We start from the raw sequence: 27,902 nt of genomic DNA, 5'->3' as shown, positions 1-27,902 counted from the left end.
GTGTTATCAACAGTGATCTTTCTAATGCAAAAAGGAATAAGAATGGCAAGAACAATTGGAATCTGTAATACTGTGGTTCTTTATGTGGAATGCTTCTGTTCAGGATTCTAAGTACTCCGTACTATTCCACTTCCCTCATGTCCAATCAACATGGCATCTCTACTGAACATGCTGGATCCTTGTGTTGGCTATTTTAGGAGTTTAATCACACACATTTTTAGAAGGATTTTTTTTCTCGTTCAGATATTTTATTTCCCTATGTCTTCTGGTAGCCTTACCTTGTGTGTTTCATAACTTACACAGTGACGCACACACACATATGAAGACTGGAATTTGAATGTATGATGGTTGTTGGGTCAAGCCAAAATAAAATGTAATTGTGCACTCCGTTTCAACACATGTTCACCAAGATAGCCATCTGGAAATTCACAATTGAGGCACTGGATGTAATAACTCTCCTTTGTTCTTTTCACCCAACATTTGATAACCAAGAGTTATGTGGTCTCTGAAGCTTCTTCTAGGGCACCAACATTCTCTGATGAAGGCTGTAAAATGGTAGAAAATTGCTTTTCCCTATTAAAAAAACTTTGAAGAACTCTTGGTTATCCAACTAAGACTCTGGTGCAAACCTTTTAAAGCTGTTCTTACCGTTGACAGCTAAATCAGTTCTGTAGCTGAGAAGAGCCATTCCTCCTCCTTGTTATTGTTAAATAATAATAATAATAATAATAATAATAATACACAGAACAATCTTTTAGTACTCTGTTCAGATGATGTAAGTAATAGTCTGCTTATTATACTTCTATGAAAAATCTAAGCATAGGTATTTTAGATGCAGAAAAAAAGCTTTTGACAGTTTTGAACATGCTCTTCAGTTGGTGATTTTGAAGGCTTTTAGAATGGTAATAAGATTCCAATTTCAATTAAATCTGTCTGTTCTCTGAATTAGAATTAATTTCTTAAATACTTACATTAACAGTAGGGATTTTAGGCAAAGAACTGCATTCAACAGAATGATAATTCCAGTTTTAATCAAAGATTGCTAACAGTCCCATCCGATACACTTAGTTCTATACATATGACAGAATGACTTCTGCTTTATCTATTTCCTGGAAAACCCACACCTGGCAGTCATGTTTTCCCCCTAAACTCAAAGAGAATAATAGTCTCTCTAGTCTATTTTTCTGTCTTGGAATAAAAAAAAACGAATTTGTTTTGAAACATTTATGTAATCATTAGGAACAACTGTATTCTCCCAAACAAGCTTGTGGGACTTGATAGTCTTAAGAAGAAATATATATGCCAATCCTGCCATTGTGTAAAACATAAGTAAGGGTCTACTTGATATCTTCTCCTTCTTGTCAAAAGAGGACAATATATATAGAAAAGCATCAGCTGAACAGGGGTACAGGATTCCCACACATAGCAATATCTTTTTTAATTTACTCAAAATTGTATTTTAGTTTTAAACCACTATGTAACTACTGGCATATTCTCTTATTGCCTTATTTAGACAGGCCCTTGGCTGGCTTTTTATAGTGGTTCATTAATGCTATTGTTTGTTTATTTGACTTGGTGTTTAAATTGTTTTAACACCACTAGACACATGCATGCACACGCATGCACGCACACACACATTTATGTTTGGATTAAGCTGTACTGCAAAAACACCATGAAACAGTGACATACAGATTTAAGAAGGAAATGAACAACTAGCATTTAATTTGCTTAATTTATACCTATGTAGTACAACTTTTTAAACAAAGGAATAATTATTGGCTGGATGTACTTTCCTTTGTATTTCTCCCTCCTTCTCCCCATTTTGTGTCATGTTTATTAGACTGCAATCTTGAACACAGAGGCTTTGATGTATTCTTTGCTATCTCTGCAGTTTCTTCAAAAGCAATAGGTGTTCTGGAAATAATAATCAATAGCAGCAGCTGTAGCAATGAGAAAAACAAATGCTGTGTCTATCCATCATGCTCTGCAGCAATCTATTTATCTTTCTGGAGCCATTTAGTACCTGTAAGGAAAAAATTCTCAAGAATCTTGATCTTAGATCACATTACTAGAAAACCACTTGTGCCTCCTATAGTTCTAAGAGAAAGACTGTATACAGTCTCTGTCTTATTTCAAAAGAAAAGGAGTGTTCTAATTGGTAACAATAGAATACACAATACACTAAGGACTTCATGACACTAGAGAATCTATCCACTTTAAATTCAGTTGCTGCTTCCTGCAGAGTTCTGGACTTTGTAGTTTATGGAAAGACCTTAAAATGCTCAAGAGAGAGGTCCTGGGCCTCTCTAAATAGAAACCCCAAAATTCTCAGGAGGCAGCAACTGAATTTAAAATTGATTGATGTTCTAGTGTGACAAAGTCCTCAGGCCTCATCTACACTGCCATATAAACAAGATTATCAAAGCAGATAATCCACATTATCCGCTTTGTACTGGATTATATGAGTCTACGCTGCTTTATAATCCAGTTCAAAGAAGATAATCTGATTTTTATATTGCAGTATAGAAGGGCCCTTCTGCACATGGCTAAAGACCTGGAAATAACCAGAATAAAAAGGGGCTGGCTAAACAACGTCTAGTGAAAGTGTGGGCAGAATCGTATTAACATCTGAAAAGCACGTGTTAAAAATGTGCTCTTAAAACCCAATCTCACCCCAAAATTGTGCACTTTCGCATCTCTGTATATCCCTGCAGTCATGAAAAACGTGATTTTCTCCCTTTACTCCTGTGTAGATTGCTGCAGTGAATGAGCATGTTTTAAAAGCCCGAAACAGTTGATCTGGCTATCAAAAAAATGGAGCCATGGTCACACAGGTGGCTAAAGGGAAGAAGAACTGGAAAGCAATTAGAACTGTCTGCAACCATTCCTTTATTTAGCTCATTATAATATTAAATAGAGCTTGAATTAAAAGTTAGGTGAAGAGAGAGATAATAAATCTGCTTGCCTTTACATTGGGATCTCCACATGTGCACCTATGAGGTCTAGCGCACCTCGGAGAGATTTTTTTAAAAAACCCCAAAAAAACCCCCTCTGCTGTATTTCCCTCATTCATCTTCCATCTTAATCCACTTCAAAGGAAGATGTGAGGATGGCAGGGGAGCATTTCCCAGGACTGATAGGTCTATGTGTGGACTTGCTGTCAAGTCCCGTGAATTTTTTTGCCCCAGTTTTAAAACCTGCAATTTGGCGCTGTTTGGAAGCACCCTCAGAAACAATGCCAATCATTTTTTTTTAATAATTCTTGAGGAACAGGAGAGATCCTAACATTTTGGAGGAGGGCAAATGGGATAAAAAAGAGGACTTCAGCAATTTTTGTCCAGACAGCTTGACATGGATACCTGGAAAAGTTCTAAAACATTATTGTTATTAAGAGCCAGCATGGTTTTCTCAAAAAAAAAAAAAACAAGTCATGGCAAACCAATCTTACATTTTTTTTATTGTTAGAGTTACAAGCTTGTTAAGAGGGTCAGCATGGTGTAGTAGTTGAGCATTGATCTATAACTCTAGAAATCATATCCCCACTCAGCCACAGAAGATCATGAGAAAGTCACACTTTCTTATTGTCAAAGGAATGTAAAGGCATAGTCCCTCTGAAGAAATCTTGCCAACAAAACCCAATAATATATTAGCCTTAGGCCCCTTCTACACTGTCATATAATCCACATTATCAAATCAAATAATCTACATTATCTGCTTTGAACTGGATTATCTGTGTTTACAATGCCATGTAATCTAGTTCAAAGTGGATAATCTGGATTCTACGTGGCAGTGTAAAAGGAGTCTTAGGATCACCATAAATCGGAAATGACTCAGGTTGGATCTACAATGCCCTACAATTCAGAATGAGGATTAACTGCATTAAGATGGATTGTATCAGTCTACACTGCCCTATAATCCAGATCAATGCAGTTAATCCATATTCTGAAACTGGATTTTAGGGCAGTGTAGATCCAGGATCAAAGGCACACAACAATAAAAAAACAACCTTGATAGGTCAGGGGAACGCTGTGAATATTGTATATTTTAATATCTTCAGATATTCTTGCAGGTATAGAAAGTGCTATAGCAAGGTGGATCTGTAACTGGTTGACCAACTGAGTCCAGAGTTTACTCCTCAAAGGTTGGTCTTCATCCTCTTTTATCATTGGCTTTCACAAATCTTATAGCTTCCTTCAACATATGGAAAAATCTTAAAAGAACAGCAGTATAATTCTGTCTTACCTTGGATAACTGGACCCTTGAAAGAGATGGCAGATTATCACTGAAAAGCCTTATCATTTGTTCAGCTTGTTTGGCACACTTTTGAAATGAAAATGATTTTCTCTGCTCCTCTGCATATACTTTAAAAAGGAATGTGGCTTGATTTCACCTCTCATTTCCTGGCAATGAAATAAACATGTTTGTTTTTTATTATAATTTTGGAAAGTCAACATCCTCTTGGCATCTCAATCAGGTTTACAAAAACAAACTAACTGTGCAATGACTGGGAACATATTTTACCTCATACACAATATCAGTATAATGTTTTACATTTTAAGTCAGTGTTAAATATTTTGCATTGTCATGATGTAATTCACATCTATTTAGTTCAGCTTCAAATATATAGAATAACAAATGGCTGGAAGATTGGAGGTTTTTCAAAACTTCAATTAATGTTCATCAGAATGTTTGAAAGGTCCTTTCTTGAAATATGAAGCATTCTTTCACCCTCTAAACATTGAGTCTACACTGTCATATAATCTAGATAATCAAATCAATATAATTCGGAATCAGAAACTGGATTATATGGCAGTGTAGATCCAGCCCCAGTGTTTAAAGTGTGAAAGAATGCTTCATGTCTTAAGACGGGACCTTTCAAACATTCTGAGGAGCATTCATTGTAATTTTGATAAACTTGCAATAAACTTTCAGCCATTTGTTATTCTATATATTTGAAGCTGAAATACTAACTTTTTTATATTAAGATCTCCAAGAGACTCCATTCAAGATAAGATAATAGTGCTTCGTTCCACCATAAATTAGTGAGATAACAGCCCTGGAGTCAAGCATATTACATTGAGTTCATATTTTGAATCAATGTGTGACTCTCCGTCCTCTATACCTATCATACTCTCAAACATGAGTACCTGTCCTTTATGCCATTTTAAAGTTACCATGACCCATCCTTTCAGGAAAAGGATGGGCACCTGCTGGTAGATTTGAGGGACATTTTTAAACTTATGGTATCCTGTACAGGCTGTATTACATTTAGAAAAAGTATAAAATTCCAAACCCAAACACTGAAAGGAATAAGGAACCGAGAAGTTTTTGGAAATCTACTCAAGCAGGCAATTGTTTCTGAATACTTGTGAATACTGCTTAGAGTTCCCTCTTCTAAGAGCAATATCCTCCTCTATATATAATCCCTTGTAAAACCCCGGTGATTAATATTCAGAGTTCTGTTAGTCTTTATAAACTAGATGGGACTTATTTCAGGTACTTGGGAGAGCATAGGACATAGCTGAACATAGTTGAACAATTGTCCTTAATACCTGAGAAGGGCTTTAAGAGTTTATAGTATTGTTCTCATGTTGTACTTTATATTTCTGATGTAGCAAGGGAACTTTAAAACATTTAAATGCCTAGCCACAGCCATGATTAAAGTTCCGTCATTCACAAGGACACTTACCTTCCGGGATGAATTCATACAGGATGAAATGGAGAGCAAAAGAACCTGATGGAAAATGAATTAAATACCCTAAAAAGAATCCAAATTAACACATGATGGGAGAGGTGTACAACTTTTCTATTTTGTGACATTTCAAATCATCACGGAGTCTTAAGCTGTCATTGTCCAAAATGTCAAGCTTCTGGATTATGTACAGATGGCACATGGCCTACAAATTGTATTTACTGTTCAGGACAATTTTTGTGACACCTACAGTGACCCTCACAAGCAAAGCCACACAACCTTCCTTGGCAGGGTGATACTAACACAACGATTTTTGAAATGTCATTTCCATTTTCATACTGGTGGTTTCTTGGAAGCATTGATTGCTTTCTAGACATAGTGCTCCCTCCTTGTTTTAATGTGGATCTAACTTTTCAAAAGGCTTTAGAAAGGCATCATGAGTCACAGGATAACTGGGAGTAGAGAGTTGAGTTGTCAGTTTAATTCCCGGTCTCTGGCAGTTGTTCTTGATATCATGAAGAAACTTACCAACTCTGCTATTCTTGTAATTGACTACTCTATCCTGAGTTCATTGTGTGCTTTTCATTCTCTAGAGTTCTGATGACTTCAATTGTAAAGCAAACTTTATGTCTTACATTTTTATTAGTCCATATTTCAACTTTTCTAGTCATAAACATCTTGGGAAATACTGACCAAGATATCCAAGTTAGGAGCATCTCATTTTTTGAGATTACATAATAAAGCCCTGTAGTCATTGGACTGAACTTATGTCAAATGGCAGGACAGGCAAGACTTGGTATGCAAGCATGAAATACCTCTTGGTGATACAATTAATCTAAATGGACCTGAGAACAAGTTGGAGAACTCTACTACTCTTTTCCACCTGATGCCAAGGATGCCGTCCTGACCTTGAACCAGTGCCTGTCAGCTGTGATGGACTGGATGAGGTTGAACATGTTGAAATTGAATCCAGACAAGATGGAAGTACTCCTGGTCAGCCGTAAGGCTGATCAGGGTATTGGGTTGCAACCTGTGGTGGATGGGGTCACACTCCCCTTGAAGGCACAGGTTAGCAGTCTGGGGCTTAGCACTGATCATGGAGGCCCAGGCGTCAGTGGTGGCTGTGAGGGCCTTCGCACAGTTAAAACTTGTGTGCCAGCTGAGCCCATACATTGAAAAGCTCAATCTGGCCATGGTAGTACATGCCTTATTCGCATCCAGGCTAGATTACTGTAACATGTTCTACATGGGGCTGCCCCAGAAGAGGGTTTGGAAACTTCAACTGGTTCAAAAGTCAGCTGCTAGACTGCTTATGGGAGCGGGATATAGAGAAAGAATTACTCTGCTCCTGAAGTTTGTTTCCAGGTGCAATTCAAGATACTGGCTTTAGCCTACAAAACCCTATTTGTTTCGGGCCCAACCTACTTGAGGGACCGTATCTCCTTCTACCAACCCACTCGAGCCCTGAGATCTTCAGGAAAGGCCCTTCTCTCGGTCCCACCATCATTGCAGGTGCATCTGGTGGAAATGAGAGAAAGGGCCTTTTTGGTGTGGCCTCGTAATTCTGGACCTCCCTCCCTAATGAGGCATTATCAGCCCCCTCCTTACTGGCCTTTTGTTCACATATTAAACCTTTCTGTGGAACCAGGCCTTCCCAGACAAATGATAATAGGCACTGCCAATCTGATAAATATTTTGATAATATCTGACAAATAACTTCAATGGCCGGAGGTTATGGATATCTTTAAATAGTGCTTGCTGTAAGTTTTTTAATTGTTTTATTTGATATGTTAATTGGGTTTTTTATATTGAGATATGATGTTTTAACTGATTATATATTGTGGTTGGATGTATTTGTATGAATGTTTTATGTTGTACGCCACTTTAAATCCCACCCACAGGAGAAAAAGGGATAGAAATGATAATAATAATAATAATAATAATAATAATAATAATAATAATAATAATAATAATAGGATTCAGAATTTGAGCAAAACCCAGCTAATCATGAGATATGGCAGTACACAGCCAGGTAGAAAAAGACAAAACATTTTAGATGATTGAACAAATGGTAACATTTAGCCAATAGCAGCAGTAGTTGTCAGCATTTTTATTAGGTCTGGAATTCCATGTGGTCCTGTCTACAGTACACATGCTGCTGCTGAATCTGGTAGAAGACTCACTATCAGCCATGTGCAACAGAGAGTCTCAGAAGTCACAACACTGACAGTCCACTCCCTTTCTTGATCCAACTGAGAGTTGATGGAGATGGTTGTCCAGACTTTAAAGCCATCTCAAATGCAAATCTCAAACTTTCTTCTTTGCTCAATGCTGTTTGCCCTAAAAATGGTCTCACTGCATGAAAACTTCAGCTCCATCTACAATGGCCATTTAATGAAGTTCAAAGCTAGTGTCATAGTGCAACAGCAAGACAACAAGCACCCACAATAGTTGGAGAAAGAAAGCCCTTAATGTGTATCAGTTATCTGTGGTTTGTGTAATCACCATCTCATCCTCAAGCTCTTTCCAAAATTTCCTATCTACTGTAATCATCTGCACAATGAAACCACTTTCCTCAATATCAATTTGAAACTGGGTTGTTTTATGTCTTTCGGGCTGTGTGGCCATGTTCCAGAAGTATTCTCTCCTGACATTTCACCCACATCTATGGCAGGCATCCTCAGAGGCTGTGAGGCATGGATAAACTAGGCAAGGAAGGTAAATATATATCTGTGCAGGGTGTGACAAGAGTCCTTTGTCAGTTGGAAGCTAGCGTTAATGTTGCAATTAATCACCCTAATTAGCATTGGAAAGGTATGTCTCTTGCCTGGGGGGCATCCTTTGTTCAGAGTCATTAGCCATCCTTGGGGCTCCTCTGCCCTCAGAGTGTTGCTTCCCATCTACTGTTCTGATTTTTATTTATTTATTTATTACATCACTTCTATCTCGCCCTTCTCACCCATCAAGGGACTCAGGGCGGCTTACAATATAAACATACACATTAAAAACAGTTGTCATCAAATTTAAAAATCCATCAAGATTAAAAATTACAATAAAATTAAGAATATCCATTAAAATATACATAATTATACATTTAAGCATACATTTAAGGCGCTTTCCATGTTCATGTGGGGTCTGTCAGTAGGTCATATGTTCTTGTCTCATTTTTGCTGTTACTCATGCTCAAATGCCTGGTCCCATAACCATGTTTTTGTCCTCTTCCAGAAAGACAGGAGGGAGGGAGCCTGCCTGACTTCAATGGGGAGGGCGGTCCATAGGCAGGGAGCCACCACTGAAAAGGCCCTGTCTCTCGTCCCCGCCAGCCGCACCTGTGAGGCTGACGGGACCGTGAGCAGGGCCTCATCTGACGATCTTAAGCTTCGAGGTGGGTCATAGCGGGAGACACGTTCGGACAGATAAGCTGGGCTGGAACCGTTTAGAGCTTTATAGGCTAAAGCCAGCACCTTGAATTGTGCTCGGTAGCTAATTGGCAGCCAGTGGAGCTGGCGTAACAGAGGAGTAGTACGCTCCCTGAACGCCGCTCCAGTTATTAACCTGGTAGCCTCCCGTTGGACTAATTGAAGCTTCCGAACAGTCTTCAAAGGCAGCCCCACGTAGAGTGCATTGCAGTAGTCTAAACGGGATGTAACAAGGGCGTGAACCACCGTGGCCAAGTCCGGCTTCCCAAGGTACGGTCGCAGCTGGCGCACAAGTTTTAATTGTGCGAAGGCTCCCCTAGCCACCGCTGAGACCTGGGGTTCCAGGCTCAATGATGAGTCTAGGATCACCCCCAGACTGTGCACCTGCGCCTTCAGGGGGAGTGTGACCCCATCCAGCACAGGCTGTAACCCAGTACCCTGTTCGGCCTTCCGACTGACCAGGAGGACCTCTGTCTTGTCTGGATTCAATTTCAATTTGTTGGCCCTCATCCAGTCCAACACAGCGGCCAGGCACCGGTTCAGGACCTGAACAGCCTCCTTAGTGACAGGTGGGAAGGAGTGACAGAGCTGGACATCATCTGCGTACAGATGACACCGCACCCCGAAACTCCGGATGATCTCTCCCAGCGGCTTCATGTAGTTTTGAGTTTTTTAATACTGGTAGCCAGATTTTGTTCATTTTCATGGTTTCCTCCTTTCTGTTGAAGTTGTCCACATGCTTGTGGATTTCAATGGCTTCTCTGTCAGCATGATAGTTGTTGGAGTGGTCAAGCATTTCTGTGTTCTCAAATAATATACTGTGTCCAGGTTGGTTCATCAAGTGCTCTGCTATGGCTGATATCTCTGTTTGAGTGAGTCTGCAGTGCCTTTCATGTTCTTTGACTCGTGTTTGGGCGCTACGTTTGGTGGTCCCTATGTAGCCTTTGACAACACAATTTGAAACTGCATTACATGCTCAGTGTAGATGGGGCCTGGGAGAAGTGGAACAATTTTCTTAGGCCCCCATCTACATTTCCATATAATCTTCAGTTTCAGAATGCAGATTAACTGCACTGAACTGGACTATATAGCAGTGCAGATTCATAATACAGTTTAATGTGTTCAATCTTATTTATGAGTCTAGGGGCCCTTCTACACTGCCCTCAAAACCGGGAGGAACTGGGTTAAAATAATCCAGTTCCTACTGGGTTTTGTCCCCACCCCCAACCCAAACCCCAGGCTTTCCCTTGGGAGGTGGCTAGATGTCATCCTGGGTCAATCAAAGGTTGACCTGAGAGGGCATCCAGCCATCCTCCAGCCCCCATTTCCCTTTCAAAGTTTCCCTGAGGGACCTGCCAGCAGCAATACATAAACATTATGCATCAATATCCTAACACATCATGGGGTGGCTGTGGGGATTCACCCCTGAGACTGTGGAAGCAGTCCCAGGAGTCAATTCCCATAGGTCCAGCACCTCAATAGATCTGAAACTTCCAGCAAGGTCTGGTCTGGATCTGTTGAAGTGTTAAAAAGGCCCCTTCTACACAGCTGTATAACATCCACATTATCTGCTTTGAAATGGATCATATTGCAGACTAAGATAATCCAGTTTAAATCAGATAATGTGGACTTTCTCCTTTGATAACCTGGATTATCTGGGTGTGTAAAAGAGGCCAAGGTATCCCAGTTTTCTCCACAAGTTTACCTGAAGCTTCATTTGGACACTTCAGATAAACCCATGGTCCATCACAGATTACTGGGCAGTGTAGAAGAGCCTTACACTGACCATTATAATGCAGTTCTAACTGGATTATATGGAAGTGTAGATGGGACATTAGACTTCATCCTTTATCCTGAGATCCAGAAAACCTAATGTCAATTGTAATATATACTGAATGATACACAAAGCCAGTGTGCTATAATGGTTTTGAATTTTGAGCTAGGATTTTGGGAGACCAGGGTCTGAATTTCTAGCCATTGGAAACCACTGAATACCTTTGGGAAGATGACATTATTATTATTGGACTGCAACAGTCAATCTCCTCTGAATAAATCTTATCAAGTAAATCATGATAAGGCCATCAAAAGTTGGGTATCAAGCCAGCAACAAATATTTCAAGCAGTGTGTAAATGTCTCCCAAGCTACATTAGGAGATGCTTTATATCCCTGTTTTGACATAGATATCAATTATGCCTTGGGATGCATGTACACAAAAATTTGCACTTTGGGAAGTGTTGAAGTACTTTAACTATTGTGAGCTTAGCATCAAATTTTTTCATTTCACAGAAATACGCATGACTCATTTTATATCTATTTATCAACCATAATACCTTCCTTATGTGGTATTTAGGGTTGGTGAAAATTGTTCCTTTTACTTTATTCCACATTTGAATTATGTAATGTAATGTGTTATCAAAGCTGAACAGAAATTCACTCCTAGGTGTATCTTAGTGTTTCATCTTTTTGAACACACTTTGATTATTTAGCAATCCACATTATGCTCATTTTTTATCGTTTCCATTAAACCAATAACTCCCATCTGATGATGTTTTAAATGTATTTTTCAAACTAATTTTGATTTGTGTTTTATATAGCTTTTAGGTATACTTTATTTTAACATGTTGCAAGCTACCTTGAATCTTACATGGGAAGAAACATGTGAAAATAAATCATGAAATAAATAACTTTGTGCTAAGACACAATTTTTCACACAATAATGGTTGGATCCACATTTAGGATGCATTTAAACTGTAGAATTAAAGAAAACTGACATTACTTTAATTGTCATGGTTCAATGCTATGGAATCATAAGAGTTGTAGTTTTACAAGGATTTTAGCATTCCCTGCCAAAGAATGTTGGTGTTTCATCAAACCACAACTCCCAGGATTCCATAGCATTGAGTCATGGCAGTTAAAGTGAAAATGAATTGCATAAATTCTACATTTTACATGTACCTTTGCTCATGCTTGGAGCAGATCCACTGAAATTAAAGGGACAAGCTAGGGAGGTCTCTGATATCCTGTTCTTTCATTGGATTGATTTCATGGTAGATGCTTCCAGACTCCAAATTATTTCCTTAAATTACTTTTAACTTAAGTTTATGGAATTTTCTTCTTAAAATGTTTCCCTCTTTACTGGTTTTAAAGAAAGCCCATTAGTGATATGATATCCTGTTTTTATACTTTAAAAAATATTTTAATGTTATTAATAGTTTAACTGGGTTTTAATGATTATCTTTTGTATGTTAAAATTAATATTCTGTGTGATTTACATTGTAAGAGGACCTGAGTGTCAATTATGTGGGGATAAGATGGGATAAAAACAAAGGGAATACTATTACTACCATCAGTACAGCTTGTGACATTGTTTGGATACAAAACATGGTGTTGGAAGTACTGTGTTCAGCTTGGCCTATCTTTGAAATGGCTTATAATGTGAGAGACAAACATGGTGGTACAATGGTATAATGGTCAACTCGTGCTCAAAATAGATGTAAATGGAAGGTGAATAGAGAAGATGTGATCTGTGCTAAAACTAAGGAACTGATTATCTAAGTGTCTAAATATCTAAGTATCTTTTGAATACTCCCTTTGGATGAAGAAGTATATAAATACCCCATATTCATAGTTTCCTCCCAATAAATAGAATGGGTTTGGTCTGTGAATATATCACACTTCAGTATTGTATGCCATGTGGAATTATGCTAGCACTTGTGATACAGCCATATCTTTATTCTGTGAAATTTCAGCATCATATCATACAATAACTTTTCTTCCTCAGTGCTATGGTTGTTTATTAATATTTTTTCTTCTCTTTCTTTTGTCCTTCATTTACATGCTTTCCTTGGATTAGCTCACCATTTAGGAATTGAATTCATGGGTAAGCTTTCACTCTTTTAAAAAAATGAATTGTTCTTGATTGCATTAAAATTCTCACCTGTCTTTTATGTTACATATACTGTGAAATAATGATTGTCACTGTTTTGGATTCCAAGTGAGACCATGATTCATCACAATGACAGACAAAGTGGCAGCATAACATTTGTTATAATAAATATAAAATATTTATTTTATATTGTTTCAATATTTTAAGATTTGTGGAAAAAAATACCTTTGATTCAATTTTAACAGACACCTTAGGATATAAATATCTTAATGATACCTGATCCCATCTAAACTTGGAGGCTAAGCATCATCAGCTCTGGTTAGTACTTAGATGGGAAAGCACCAATGAATATCAAGTGCTATGAGCTATAGTTCACAGGATTTAACAGGAAAAGCCATCTCCGAGTATTTCTTTCCTAAGAAAACCTGATGAAATTTGTGGTTCACCATAGACAGACAGGTGACTTGAAGGCACACATACAAATCTTGGAAGGTTCAAGACCTTTGGCTTTTTGATTGGTTAGCATGGATGTTCAGAGATAAGAAGTGATATAAAACCATCCCTTTTGCCCATCTCTTTACATTCTGTCTGTATTTCTGTTGTCTAATAGTAACAGCCATTTTCTCTAATCTTCACATGTAGGGACTTGGCATCTGTAGGTGAAATTTTATCTATAGTATTGGTATCTGTAAGTAGATCAGTGTTATTAATGTTGTCTTTAAGATTCTTTATTACGCATAGCTATCTCAGTACTACCACTTTATGAAAATAAATCTATCTCTAACAACCTCATCAGACGGTTTTACTTTTGGCAGCATGTGAGGACCTTATATAGTTTTAAGATGGAGCCTGCTGGCTCCCATCCCATGATATTGAAATACTTCTGGCAGGCTTCTGTTGTAGAACTATAGAAGATTGAGTGTATGCCACCACAGCGGCAACACAGGAGTCTTCACATGTTGCCTTTTAAACAATGGGTAGAAGCCGGATGGCCAATGCTTCCCCCCAGGGGATGGGGAAACCAGTGAGTCAGGTGATGTGGGCCAGCAGGTTCCCCATGTCCCACGATGGGCACCACCAGATTCTCCACAATTTGTGGCAATTCCAGCTGGCTCACCTGATGAGGTTGCAAATGTCTGGGACTGCCTTACATGTTTCTGTTTCAATTACCCTTGTTCTTATAATCTTGACTGTAGACCAGCTTGCCCATTAGTTCTTAAAACCTCAGGAGTGCTTGGAATAGGCATGAATGTTAATTCATTTCAGACTGCAGAAATTTAATATGTAGTGAGAGTCTGTGTCATTGGTTAATTGTTGATCCTCTTTCTATGTACTCTTCTTCCATTTTAACATAGGTTATAGCAGCCTGGTTTAGGTTAAACAAAATATTGTGCCAAAAATCACTTAAAGGTACTTTGGGACTTTTAAAAAGTCATTTTGAAGATAAATGACAAGTATTGTCATTTATCTTCAAAAAGACTTTTTAAAAGTCTCAAAGTACCTTTAAGTGATTATTATAAAACTAAAGCCCTGTATTTTATAATAATAGCAGAACCTGAAATGCAATTTGCCCTTTGTGGTCCTCGCCTCTGATGCAGTTCTGATATTCTTGGACACTGCAGTCAGCAATAAAATGTTAACGGGGACATGTTTTGAAGTTATGGGAACACTAGTTTTACATTGTTCTCTAAAGAGATATGTTCTTGAAAGTGCATTTGCCACTTTAGATTTATCTAGCTTGCCCACACAGAGAAGGTGAAGAACTGGGGAGAAATACAGTTACCAGCTTTGTACTGAATCATTCTTTGTTGGCATCAGAAGTAATGATAGGTAATTATGCATTAAAGTCTCTATGGATGAAGTAAGCCACAGCAGTGTTGATCTTTACCACCCCTTTTTTACAAAAAGAAAAAAAGAGGTGCCCTTACTTGCAAGTGATGCCACTCACCCTTGGGACTGGAGCCAACTTAAAATGAAATTTTCCCATCATCCCCATTGCTATGAGTCCTTCCTTGTCAGATCTCAATGAAAACAAATACCTTACCCTTTAAGAACAGTGCTATTGTCATTCATGAAGATCCATAGAACAATGCTAACTTCAGGACCATTCCTGCTCTATGCTACCTTTGCCTGATGTTGAGGCTTTATTGTAAGACTAGGGTCTGAATATATGACCACAATAGTTACATCGCTATGTGGTTCTCCTACTCACTCACCCCCCCCCCCCACCACAATTCTCACTTATTAGGCAGTAAGAACTGCAAGTGATAGGGGTTTGATCTTCTGTTGACCAGGAACCAGCAGACATTCCTATTGCCTCCTATGAACCATCTCTGGTGAGAGTAAGAAGAAGTTTCTCTATCACAATTCCTCCTTGCACTGGAAATCACATCTATCAGAAAGGTGAAAATGTCAGTCACCTATTTCCTGATCAACAAGATAACTGGCGCACATTGTTGATGCTTAGTAAGTGAGGACATAACTTTACTTTGTGCATTTACAATTATCATTTATGAATTCCAGCCTAGAACAAAAGAACCATTTTGACTTCGTTCAATAAGAGAGAAAATATATGTACAACTATATGTGACTTCTTGTTTCAGGACTTCCTGCCTACTGCACTTGAATGGGAGAGGGAGACCCCTAAATTCTATCAGCTGATGCTACTCACTAATTGTTCCCTGAAATCCAGTGCCTTAGGTCTCTTCCAGGCAGGCCCATGTTGCAAAAAGAACCGGGATTTAAAATCCTGATTCCTTTAATCATTTAAGCCACACACAGGGCATCTAGCCAGCCCCACCCCCTCCGTTTTGCTTGTAAACTTACTGGCAGGGCCTCAGACCCTTTGGAGAAATCTTCTGATGCATCAAAATGAGAGGGAGAATTAGGTGTGGGACCTCTGGTCAACCTGGGAGGGCATATACCTGCCCTCCCCATGGAAAACCTGGGGTTTGGACCTGCTGTATGGGCTAAATCGCAAAAGGAACTCCTCTCCTCTCTCCAAAGCTTCTGGTGCATCATTTGGATGCATAGGGAGCTTTCTTTGAGTGGTGTAAGGATGCAGGCAGGCCACTCCAGTAAGTTTACAGGAGAAACTGAGGGCTGGGAGGAGAGGGTTTGGGTGCCATCCCAATACTGGGATAGGAATGGGGATTGCCTCCCAGGACTATGGAAGCCAGTCTTGATAGTCAATCTCCACAGGCCCAACAACTTTTCAGATGTTTTTTTTTTTAAATTCAGAATAAATCAGGAAATCCCAGTTTACTCTGCATTAATCCAGATTAACTTGAAGCGTTGTTTGGATGCCTCCAATTAATCAGAAACACATCACGTGTTTTGGACCTGTGTGGAAGGACCCTCAGTGGGAAGTTACAAAATAGTTTTCTTTACTCTGTAATGGTTTTCCCTTCTTTTTCTATGGGAGGGAAGAGATCCTAGGCATACAGTGAGTACAGGCATATGCACAGAGAGTGGAAAATATGAGATTTTTGAAGTTTTAATTCTATGGATGCAAGCAAACATTTCAAAGGATATTGTGTGTGTGCAAGAACCAGCATAGTGATTTGAGCATTGGACTGTGACTTTGGAGGACCAAGGTTTGAATTCTCACTCAGCCATTCAAACCACTGCATGATCTTGGGCAAGTCACAGTTTCTTAGCCTCAGAAGATTGTAAAGGCATCTAGCTCACAACGAGGAGTCTAGCTCACAACGAGGCTTTCCCTTGAAAAAATAAGACAGACACCAACTTTCCTCCTTCTCTGAAGTCTTTTATGTGGTGCCATATTTTATAGCCTCTCATCTCAGAAATCTTTCAAAGCTTTTCCACTTCAAATGATCTATGCCTATCCTAAATAGTAAGGCCTTATTGCATGTAACCTAACCCATCAGATAATTAATTCTTTGTTTAACTGTAGGATAATTCACTCCCTTCAACTGGTTTGCCCAGATAACAGAAGAATCTTTTATCACATCTCTTCAACACAAAAGATGGTCACTGTTTCCCAGTGCTCCATGATATGAAATATATCTGGTGGGACTTAAATCTGGACCCTCTGAGTCCCAGTCTCAAACAGCAAGCACTGCACTAGGCACAAGATGGGTGTGGATGGACACCAAAGCTTTAGACTTTATCATTAACCAATAATAGTACAAAGACCATTGTCCAGAAAAAAAGGTTTCAATTCTCCACAAAATGCCTCTGATTATTTGGACTCAGAGCACAGGGTTGGAAATATATATGTTCCGATAAACAGTGCAGCAAGGCACAAAGACAATAAGAGAGTAACACATGAGGCTAAGACATTTGGCAAGGTACTGTGCCATTGGACATACTGGCTTATTCATAGAATATAGGGCACAGCTGTTGAAGTCATTTGAGAAAACTCTGTAGTTGTGATATTGCACTGCTATATCTTGCATGCTCTGGGGAAATAGTTGAATGAAATGCAAATATCTAGCCCAGAAAAGTCTGATCAGCATGTAGAAAAATGATTGAATGTTTCAGCATCCAAAAAGAATATGCAGCATACACCTATGTATATTTACTTGGAAATCTATTGCCTTGTACTCATTGAGGTTTGCTCCCAAATTAAAGCATGGAGCATTACTATCTGAAACAAGCAAATCTACAACCAAAGGAAAATCAGTTATGAACAGAAGTCTTTGATGTTTACACAGTGGCGGCAACTATTTTTATCTTTGGCTAGAAATAGAAACCAATCACATTAATTATGGTTTTGTTTTTTATAAATATATCTAATTCATAATCTGTGAGATTATCAATAGAAATAGATACATATTTTAATGTGTTTCATCAGACTAAGCCATATTTCAGATTCTATTGTTATTTCTGTACACATACATGTATACATTTGAAAGTATAGATGTCTCAAAAATGCACAGTAATACATTTCAATCAAGAGAAAAATGCTTAAAAAGTGAGAAAGCAAGAAAATGCCTAAAATCACATATTTTGGAAATTACCTATAAATGTACATACTGGAATGGGGGAAAAATCTCACACCCTGATATATAACTTGAACCCCCCCCCCCCCCACACACACACACATTTAAAATTAATTTCCTATCAAATAAAAAAAATATCTGGAGTGAGGGCAATGTTCTATTGGTTAATATGAGAGACATTCATATGAGAGATAGCTGTTGTGGCTTTTAAAAAAAAAAACCAAAAAAAAACAAACCATGGATATGTGAAACGTTCTGAAACTTGATGGGCTAACAATGGTAAATGTTACACATTTCCTGCAACACATTTCCTATCACATGGGGAAAGCATTGCCCTCATGGAGAGGCCCTGCAGACAAAGTGAGGTTTTAACCCGAACTCCACCCGAACTCACACAATGTCATGTAATGTCCATCTTTCAGATTGGGTGAAAGCATCCTAGAACACTGAATTCACCCTGTCTGATGAGGTCTTAGGTGGGATTGAAGCCAGTGGTGGTTAAAGTCACCCCTCCAATTTTTCTCTTTCTAGCAACTCCAATTTTCTTTCTCATCTCATCTATGTCTGTCCTTTTTTGTCTTCTCAACTCAACTGAGCTACTGAAAGTATATATAATACAGGGGTCCAAAGTTACTTAGTAATCATCTTTGTGGGTATATTCCTTGAAGTGAAACAGTTTGAGAAGTAGTTCTTTATAGGGAGCAGTACAAGATACACACACTTACACACACATCACCAGATCCAGAATAAATAAATTATGAACTCATGCTTTATTAGGTGGTCATTCCGAAAAAAAGGAGAGCCAATGGTTTTCAAATGTAGCTTATATGGCCATGTGAAGCAGAAGATGTATTAAGCTGCATGCCTGTACATACCCTAAAAAGTACTTTTGAAATATGAACTGAATTTTTTTAGGTCTCCATCTTGTAATGCAGAAGGTAAAAGTGACAAAACAGTTGTCTGCAAAGAGCTTTGTTTGCATCACAAATTGGCTGCAGCTTCCTGCTGAGTTTAACTATGTTGGCTTGGCCAGACATAATGTGTGAAATAAGTATGAAGAGAGAAAGAGTGTGATCTCTAAAGTATAAAGCAAATTCTTAACTAGGGAATGATAGTAAACAATAAGGTTGAAGGTACTGATGTCCATAATAAATCTTCATGCTGCATTTTATGAGAAGGACTGGCTTCATTACTGGAAACTGGAGACCCCTGAGAACTTAAGAAGAAGTGATATCTGCTAAGAAAGCCCCTAAGAAATACATACCAGCACAGAGATATATATTGAATTAAATTGCCTGGAAGGCCAACATCAACAGAAAGAAGGAATATGTGGTGATAATGTAAGTAAGCTCTTCAAAGATAAAAATAAAGAAACCCTTGAGTACTTATATACCATGCAGTAAACAGGTTTACCCAGAGGTAAGCCTGAATTAATTTGAATACTTATTATCTTAGCTTTATATTTGAGATCCACTGTCTGAGCCTTGGTGGTTTGTTCAGTGCTTCATTTATTTAATAGAAATCTGTTTTTTCTAGCTTCTGGAACAGGTGGGTTAGTAAACTGGCTGCAAGAGTTTCCTTAAAATGAATTTTTAAAAGGAAAGTGATTACTGGAACACCATTCTCATAAAATAACTAGTTGTTCTGAGCTCAGAATTGCTGAAATCACAACATATTTGGGAATATTTATTATGTGGTTGGGCAGTTATGAATATGCGGATGGCTGAGCACTGACATCATATAGGTAGATAGATAATCAAGAACAGAGCAATTTATCTGCAATAGCATCCAGCTATTCAGAAGTAAATATTATGTTCTTTTTGCTTAATGAGATGCTATAAAAACCAGCATGTGAAATTGTGGAACACAGGCTGGTCAATGACTTTAATGTTCATGAGCCTGTGCATCTTAGTGTTCATATGTGAAAATCAACACCTCCCAATCTAAGATTCATCTTTTGGAGACGTGGGAAAAAGGCCTTAACATCTAAATGCTTGTTCTGAAGCATTTGAGAGGCAGCAACATACAAGTAGTATTCCATCATGGTAGTGGGGCCTGAGGGGATGGGAAAATAAGTTAACCACTTATTGATTCTATATATCTGTATATACTATATCTTTAATCTTTTCTCAACCATGTTAGGGTGGAAGAATTAAATAATGCTTGCATAACTTTTGTTGTTGTTTATTTGTTCAGTCGATTCCGACTCTTTGTGACCTCATGGACCAGTCCACGCCAGAGCTTCCTGTCGGCCGTCGCCACCCCCAGTTCCCTCAAGGTCAAGCCAGTCACTTCAAGGATACCATCCATCCATCTTGCCCTTGGTCGGCCTCTCTTCCTTTTTCCTTCCATTTTCCCCAGCATCATGATCTTTTTCAAGCTTTCCTGACTTCTCATTATGTGGCCAAATTACTTAATCTTTGCCTCTAATATCCTTCCCTCCAGTGAGCCGCCAGGCATTATTTCCTGGAGTATGGACTGGTTGGACATTCTTGTGGTCCAAGGCACTCTCAATATTTTCCTTCAACACCACAGTTCAAAAGCGTCTATCTTCCTTCACTCAGCCTTCCTTATGGTCCAGCTCTCGCATCCATAGGTTACTATGGGGAATACCATTACTTTCACTATGCGGACCTTCGTTGACAGTGTGATGTCTCTGCTCTTCACTGTTTTATCGAGGTTGGCCATTGCTCTCCTCCCAAGAAGTAGACGTCTTCTGATTTCCTGGCTGCAGTCTGCATCTGCAGTGATCTTCGTGCCTCTAAATATAAATTCTCTCACTGCCTCCATGTTTTCTTCCTCTATTTGCCAGTTATCAATCAGTCTGGTTGCCATAATCTTGGTTTTCTTTATTATGGTAATATACAGTCTCTAGTTACAAAATAAACAAGTACAAAATAAGAGGATGCAAATTAGAAGCCTATGTACACAGAGTACTGAAAATGTTATTATTTTCAAAAAGGATCCTATTAGAGCCTACTAGTACTGACATGGGTATTAAGAAGATTTATCCTCCTGATTCCTAATACAGGATAGTAAAATATGAAATGTTGCCACCTTAAATGTAATGTCATGATTGAGTGTGAATGAAGAAGGCTCTACCTAAAAGTCTGCTCAAATGTAAAAAAGAAAAAAAAACTGGCACCTCTCTAAGATAAACAATAAGCACATGTTCAACTATTTCAGCTCTATATCTGTGATGAACCATGGGCCTTGTAGTCCTGCTCAGGACATTGTAATCCCTGATGAAGATGAAAACTTGGGTTTTTTACCTTCCCAGTCTGAACTGGATTCCTCTCAGCCAGATCCTTCCCAGGCAGATCTGGAAACCTTGCACCTGCAAGAAAGTTGTGCCCCAGAAGTATGTCAAACAACCCCAGAGCCTACTTCTCCCGTGTTCTTGCGCCGGGAGTTTTGTAAACAACAGAGAAGTTTGGATTCAGCTTCGCGCAGGAGTGCGAGGATAGCAGCTAAGAATGTTGCCAATTAACATTGGTTCTCGTGAGAATCTTTAAGGAGTTTAACATCTGGTCTCAGAGTTTAGCTTTCGTTTCTGATTCCCAGAGAACCGCTTTGGTGAGAAAGTTGGACTCTATATAGGTGTTTTGCCCGCGTAGCAACTTCGCGGAGTCAATTCGTCAGCCTACGGAGCGAGTTGTGTTTGGACAGCGCGCTCCGATTCAAGCCTCGCTTCAGCTCAAGCCTTGCCTTGCTATCCAGCCTTCGCCTTGCTTCCCAGCCTTTGTTTACCTACGGACTTTGCCTTGTTTCCCAGGACTAATCCTTGCCTTGTTTCACGGATTTTACCAAGTTATTCCACGGACCTTGTTCTTGTTCTTAGTTACCTTGTTCCACGTTCAAGCCTTGTTTCAAGTATCAAGTTATTTCCTAGCCACGCTCAAGTTTTATGGACTAAGGACCTTGTCATCTCCCCTCACTTTGCTTGGCAAAGTGAGTGTTTCGGTTATTGGATTACAACTTTGGACCTTAATATTTCTTATTGGACATTGCTTTTTTGGACTAATTCTGACCTTTCCTGAAGGGTCTAATTCTGGACTATTTTCTATACTTGTTTTTATTAACTTTATATATTCCTTCAATAAAGATATTAGTTAGATTCTGGCCTCTGTGTATGGTTATTGGTGCCTCTGCCGCCTGGGTCGTGACAGTTTGACTCCGCCACCCATAAGCACCAACTAACCGAGGCCAGGATGTCTACCGGAGCCGCGCCGGCTGGACAGCCGCTCAGCTACACCATCAGCAAGGACGAAGTGGACCGCATCCGTGACAGACTCAACGCGCAGGATGGAGAAATAAAAGGGTTGAGGGAGCGCGGAGTTCGCCTCCCGGCCATGGCGTTGCCTACCAAGTTTTCTGGAGAAGCTGCTAAGGTTCATGTTTTCCGCCGCCAATGTCAAGCTTATCTAGAGGCCCGTGATGCCGAGTTTCCCCAAGAAGACATCAAGGTGGCGTGGGTCTACAGTCTTCTAGACGGACCAGCGGCTAGCTGGGCGACGGCCCTGTTTGATCAAGCCTCCCCCCACCTAAGTTCAGCACAACGCTTCTTGGATCACCTTAAGGAGACCTGGGGAATCGAGGACAATTTGGAGGCAGCCGGTCACAAACTCCGGCGCCTCCTTCAAGGAGACAGACCCATGTCTCAGTACATAGCCGAGTTCCGCGTGCTGGCCCACAACACCGGCTGGAACGATGTAGCCCTCAGAGGACAATTTCGGGAGGGTCTCAACATTGAAATGCTGGAAGAAATCTCCAAGGTGGATCCTCCCCAGACCCTCGAGGCACTCATTGATCAATGTTTACGGGCTGAAGTCATGATTGCCAACAGGAAACAATGGGTTCGAGGCCAGGGCGGTAGAGCCGGGGCAAAACCCCCCGCTCCCGCCAGTGTTCAGCCACGTCCGGTGTGGAGACCCCCGCCGCCAACCCCATACCCCAGAGGAGGCGAGGAGGTGCCGATGCAGTTGGGCAATGTGCGTCCCAGACTAGATGCCGCCGAGAAGGCCCGTCGTCAACGCTTGAACCTCTGCTGGTACTGCGGGAACGGGGGCCACTTCGCCAGAGAGTGCCCAGCCAAAGGGAAGCCTGCCGCCCGTCTTGCGGCGGCGTCCTCCACGGAGTCGAAGGCGTCTGAGCCGACTGGCACACAGCCGGCGGGGGAAGCCAACGACCGGGTGTAGAGAGGCTCGCCAACCCGGTCAAAAAATCCATCCAAGAGCCGCCAACCGGGGTCCTGTTCCTTCTCGTGGTCACATTATGGTCAGCAAAAAGGGGACCCGTCATGATCCACGCCATGATAGACTCTGGAGCTACCAACAATTTCATCGATAGAGAGTATGCCGACTCTCTGGGATTACAATATCATGATTTCAAGAATGCCCGTGTGGTGCAAGCCATAGACGGCCGTCCCCTCAAGACGGGCCCCGTAAGCCAGTGGTCGGAACCCACCAGGATGTGGATAAGGGAACATATGGAAGAGATTTCCTTCTTTGTTACCGAGGTTCCCCATTTCCCTGTGATTTTGGGAATTCCATGGCTGACACTCCACGACCCTAACATCTCCTGGTCCAACAGAGAACTGCAGTTTGCTTCACCGTACTGCCAAAACCATTGCCTCGTAGCCAAGGTATGCCATGCCACAGACTCCGAGCCCATCATCACCTTGCCAAAGAAGTACTCCGAGTATTGGGATGTATTCAATGAGAAAGAAGCCGAAAAATTACCCCCACATAGACCTTATGACTGTGCCATTGACTTGGTGGAGGGGGCCCCGATCCCGCGAGGGCATCTCTACTCCCTGACTGAACCAGAGCAAGAAGCTCTCAGGGAATTCTTAGAGACAAACCTTCGCAAGGGGTTCATCAGACCCTCTCAATCCCCAGCCGCCTCCCCAGTGATGTTTGTGAAGAAGAAGTCAGGGGAATTACGCTTGGTGGTGGACTACAGAGCATTGAACAATATCACCAAGCGGAACAGCTATCCCCTGCCCTTAATCTCGGATCTACTGGACCGACTTCGAGGAGCCAAGGTCTACACCAAGCTGGATCTTCGGGGGGCTTATAATCTAGTTCGCATCAGAGAAGGGGACGAGTGGAAGACCGCCTTCCAGACTAAATTCGGATTATTCGAGTCCCGAGTTATGAATTTCGGTTTATGCGGAGCTCCCGCAACGTTCCAGCATTTTGTCAACGATATTTTTCAGGACTATCTAGACAGATTCTTGATAATCTACCTGGACGATTTTTTGGTGTTTTCCAGATCACAATCAGAACATGAGAACCACGTCAAAATGGTGTTGCAACGACTGCGGGATCATGGACTTTATGCCAAGCTAGAAAAATGCGCTTTTGATCTACAAGAGGTAGATTTCCTTGGCTACCGCATCTCGCCTCTAGGGCTTTCCATGGATCCAGCCAAAGTTTCAGCAGTATTGGAATGGCGGGCGCCAACTAACAAGAAAGAGGTGCAGCGTTTCTTGGGGTTCGCGAACTACTACCGCAAGTTCATTCCAGATTTTGCCCGCTGGTCCGACCCCATCACTAGCTGCATCCGTGGAAAGCAGCCTTTCCGCTGGACTGATCAAGCAGAGAAAGGGTTCCAGCAACTGAAGAAACTATTCACCTCCCAGCCAATTCTACAGCACCCAAATCCTGGAACCCCTTTTGTGGTGCAAGCGGACGCCTCTGATGTGGCAATTGGGGCTGTACTCTTACAACCGGTGGGAGATCACCTCCACCCCTGTGCCTTTTATTCTCGTCAACTAACCACACCAGAGAGGAATTACACCATTTGGGAAAAAGAACTACTGGCCATAAAGGCAGCCTTTGAAACTTGGAGACATTGGCTAGAAGGGGCCAAATTCCCCATTGAAGTCCACACTGATCATCGTAATCTAGAACATCTAAGAACTGCCCGCAAACTAAATCAGAGGCAGCAACGTTGGGCTTTATTCTTTGAACGTTTCAACTTCCAGATCCATTATGTGACCCCAGCTCAAACCAAGCAAGCAGACGCCCTGTCACGTAAACCGGAATACGCTGCAGGACGCAAGGAGACCTTTGAATCCCAACTGCTACAACCTGAGAACTTTGCCACGCTCACAGTGGGGAACACCAAATCCAGTCCCATTGGTTCAACTTCCCCTACTCCAGGACCCATCTGTGCTCAAGAAATCAGGGCTAGTCAGCAAGCAGATGCCTGGGCGCAGGACCAACTTCGCCAAGGTCTGCATTTTCCCTTTTCGCTTAAAGATGGGCTGCTCTGCTATAGAAATCATGTTTATATCCCACCCGGACCGGGCAGGGAAAAAGCGCTTCGTCTGTGTCATGACTGCAAACCAGCAGGACACTTCGGACTATTTAAAACCATGCATTTGATCCTAAGAGATTTTTGGTGGCCCAAGATCCGCAAGGATGTGGAAAAATATGTCAACACCTGCCCAGTATGCCAGCGCTCCAAGATACGAAGGGAGAAGCCCTCAGGGCTTTTGCACCCCCTTCCTACCCCATCTCGCCCATGGGAAATAATTTCCGCGGACTTCATCACTGACCTACCACCTTCCTGTGGATTCACCACGATCTTAGTGGTGGTGGACCTATTCACCAAGTTAGCCCATTTCATTCCCTGCGAAGGCCTCCCCACGGCCAAAGAAACTGCGGATCTATTTCTTCAGCATGTTTTCAGACTACATGGATTGCCCAAGAGTTTAGTCACAGACCGTGGATCTCAATTCACCTCTCGTTTTTGGAAGGCACTACAAAAACTACTGGGCATAGACTCTCGTTTATCTTCAGCTCATCATCCCCAAACAGATGGGCAAACGGAGCGCACCAATGCCACTTTGGAGCAGTATCTTCGCTGTTATGTAAACTACCAACAGGACAATTGGGCTTCTCTGTTACCACTGTCTGAGTTTGCCTACAATAATGGAGTTCAAGCTTCTACAAAAGAAACGCCGTTCTTTGCAAACTACGGTTTCCATCCACGTTTCTTTCCCCCTGTCATTGAAACTTCAGAAGTTCCCGCAGCAGAGGATTGGCTGCAGGAACTCACAGCGGTGCAACAACTTTTGCTCCAGCAACTGGACCAAGCCAAGGAGGACTATAAACGCCACGCTGACAAACACCGCCAGCCGGGCCCCGAAATCAAGGTAGGAGATCGGGTTTTTCTGTCCACTCGCTTTCTGCCCTCCCACCGCCCATGCCGGAAGTTAGATGCCCGCTTCATTGGCCCCTATCCAGTGGTGGCGCAATTAAACCCCGTGACTTTCAAACTCCAACTTCCGCGTTCAATGCGCATTCACCCAGTGTTTCACCGTTCCCTGCTCCTTCCGGCGGATGGTGTGCGTCCTGATACAGACCAACCGGCCCCCCCTCCTGTTTTGATGAATGGGGAGGAGGAGTTCGAGGTTGAGGACATTTTGGATTCTCGCTTTCATCGCCGCCGCCTACAATATCTCATTGACTGGGTGGGTTTTGGGCCTGAGGAACGCTCTTGGGAAGACGCCTCCACAGTCCATGCTCCTGATCTAACCCGTCGCTTCCATCTGACCTATCCCACCAAACCGCGACCTCGCGCCTCGGGGAGAGGACCCCAGTTTGGGAGGGGCCCTGAGGAGGGGGATAGTGTGATGAACCATGGGCCTTGTAGTCCTGCTCAGGACATTGTAATCCCTGATGAAGATGAAAACTTGGGTTTTTTACCTTCCCAGTCTGAACTGGATTCCTCTCAGCCAGATCCTTCCCAGGCAGATCTGGAAACCTTGCACCTGCAAGAAAGTTGTGCCCCAGAAGTATGTCAAACAACCCCAGAGCCTACTTCTCCCGTGTTCTTGCGCCGGGAGTTTTGTAAACAACAGAGAAGTTTGGATTCAGCTTCGCGCAGGAGTGCGAGGATAGCAGCTAAGAATGTTGCCAATTAACATTGGTTCTCGTGAGAATCTTTAAGGAGTTTAACATCTGGTCTCAGAGTTTAGCTTTCGTTTCTGATTCCCAGAGAACCGCTTTGGTGAGAAAGTTGGACTCTATATAGGTGTTTTGCCCGCGTAGCAACTTCGCGGAGTCAATTCGTCAGCCTACGGAGCGAGTTGTGTTTGGACAGCGCGCTCCGATTCAAGCCTCGCTTCAGCTCAAGCCTTGCCTTGCTATCCAGCCTTCGCCTTGCTTCCCAGCCTTTGTTTACCTACGGACTTTGCCTTGTTTCCCAGGACTAATCCTTGCCTTGTTTCACGGATTTTACCAAGTTATTCCACGGACCTTGTTCTTGTTCTTAGTTACCTTGTTCCACGTTCAAGCCTTGTTTCAAGTATCAAGTTATTTCCTAGCCACGCTCAAGTTTTATGGACTAAGGACCTTGTCATCTCCCCTCACTTTGCTTGGCAAAGTGAGTGTTTCGGTTATTGGATTACAACTTTGGACCTTAATATTTCTTATTGGACATTGCTTTTTTGGACTAATTCTGACCTTTCCTGAAGGGTCTAATTCTGGACTATTTTCTATACTTGTTTTTATTAACTTTATATATTCCTTCAATAAAGATATTAGTTAGATTCTGGCCTCTGTGTATGGTTATTGGTGCCTCTGCCGCCTGGGTCGTGACAATATCTCTGTCAGGGACAGATATGCTAGAGTACATCAGTTATTACTTGTCTAAAAAGGCTGATGGTGAAGCATTAAATGAACCAAAGTGGAAGCTTTGCACTATTCTGGAACACCTAGAGCATAGAGATGATTAACTGGGGAATACTTTAGACCCACTCAATCCTTTGTTTGACTATGTCTGACTTTCAAAAATTCCAAGTATAGTAGAGCTAAATGAGAAAATTCATAACAGCTAATTTGGATTATACCCAGGAGTCCTAATTCAGTTCAAGACAAATTTGGCCTTTTGTATTTCAGCCTTTTTTTTTCCATGTCAGGAG

The 27,902-nt window shown here is 41.3% G+C and overlaps 1 protein-coding gene across 2 annotated transcripts in view; it reads left to right on the top strand.

Annotated features, from left to right (window-relative positions):
- nrg3 (neuregulin 3) overlaps positions 1–27,902 on the top strand; it is a 912,452-nt gene that overhangs the window by 756,321 nt on the left and 128,229 nt on the right. Inside the window, exon 4 of one of the 2 annotated variants that reach the window (XM_003223274.4) lies at positions 12,966–12,992. The exons of the other annotated variant lie outside the window; for it this stretch is intronic. Coding sequence (XP_003223322.1) covers positions 12,966–12,992 — 27 coding nt within the window. The remainder of the gene's footprint in view (positions 1–12,965; positions 12,993–27,902) is intronic. 2 annotated transcript variants of the gene reach the window in all.

This window comes from Anolis carolinensis, chromosome 3, assembly GCF_035594765.1.
Source record: "Anolis carolinensis isolate JA03-04 chromosome 3, rAnoCar3.1.pri, whole genome shotgun sequence".
Taxonomy (NCBI): Eukaryota; Metazoa; Chordata; class Lepidosauria; order Squamata; family Dactyloidae; genus Anolis; species Anolis carolinensis.
This window is presented reverse-complemented; position numbering and strand designations above follow the sequence as displayed.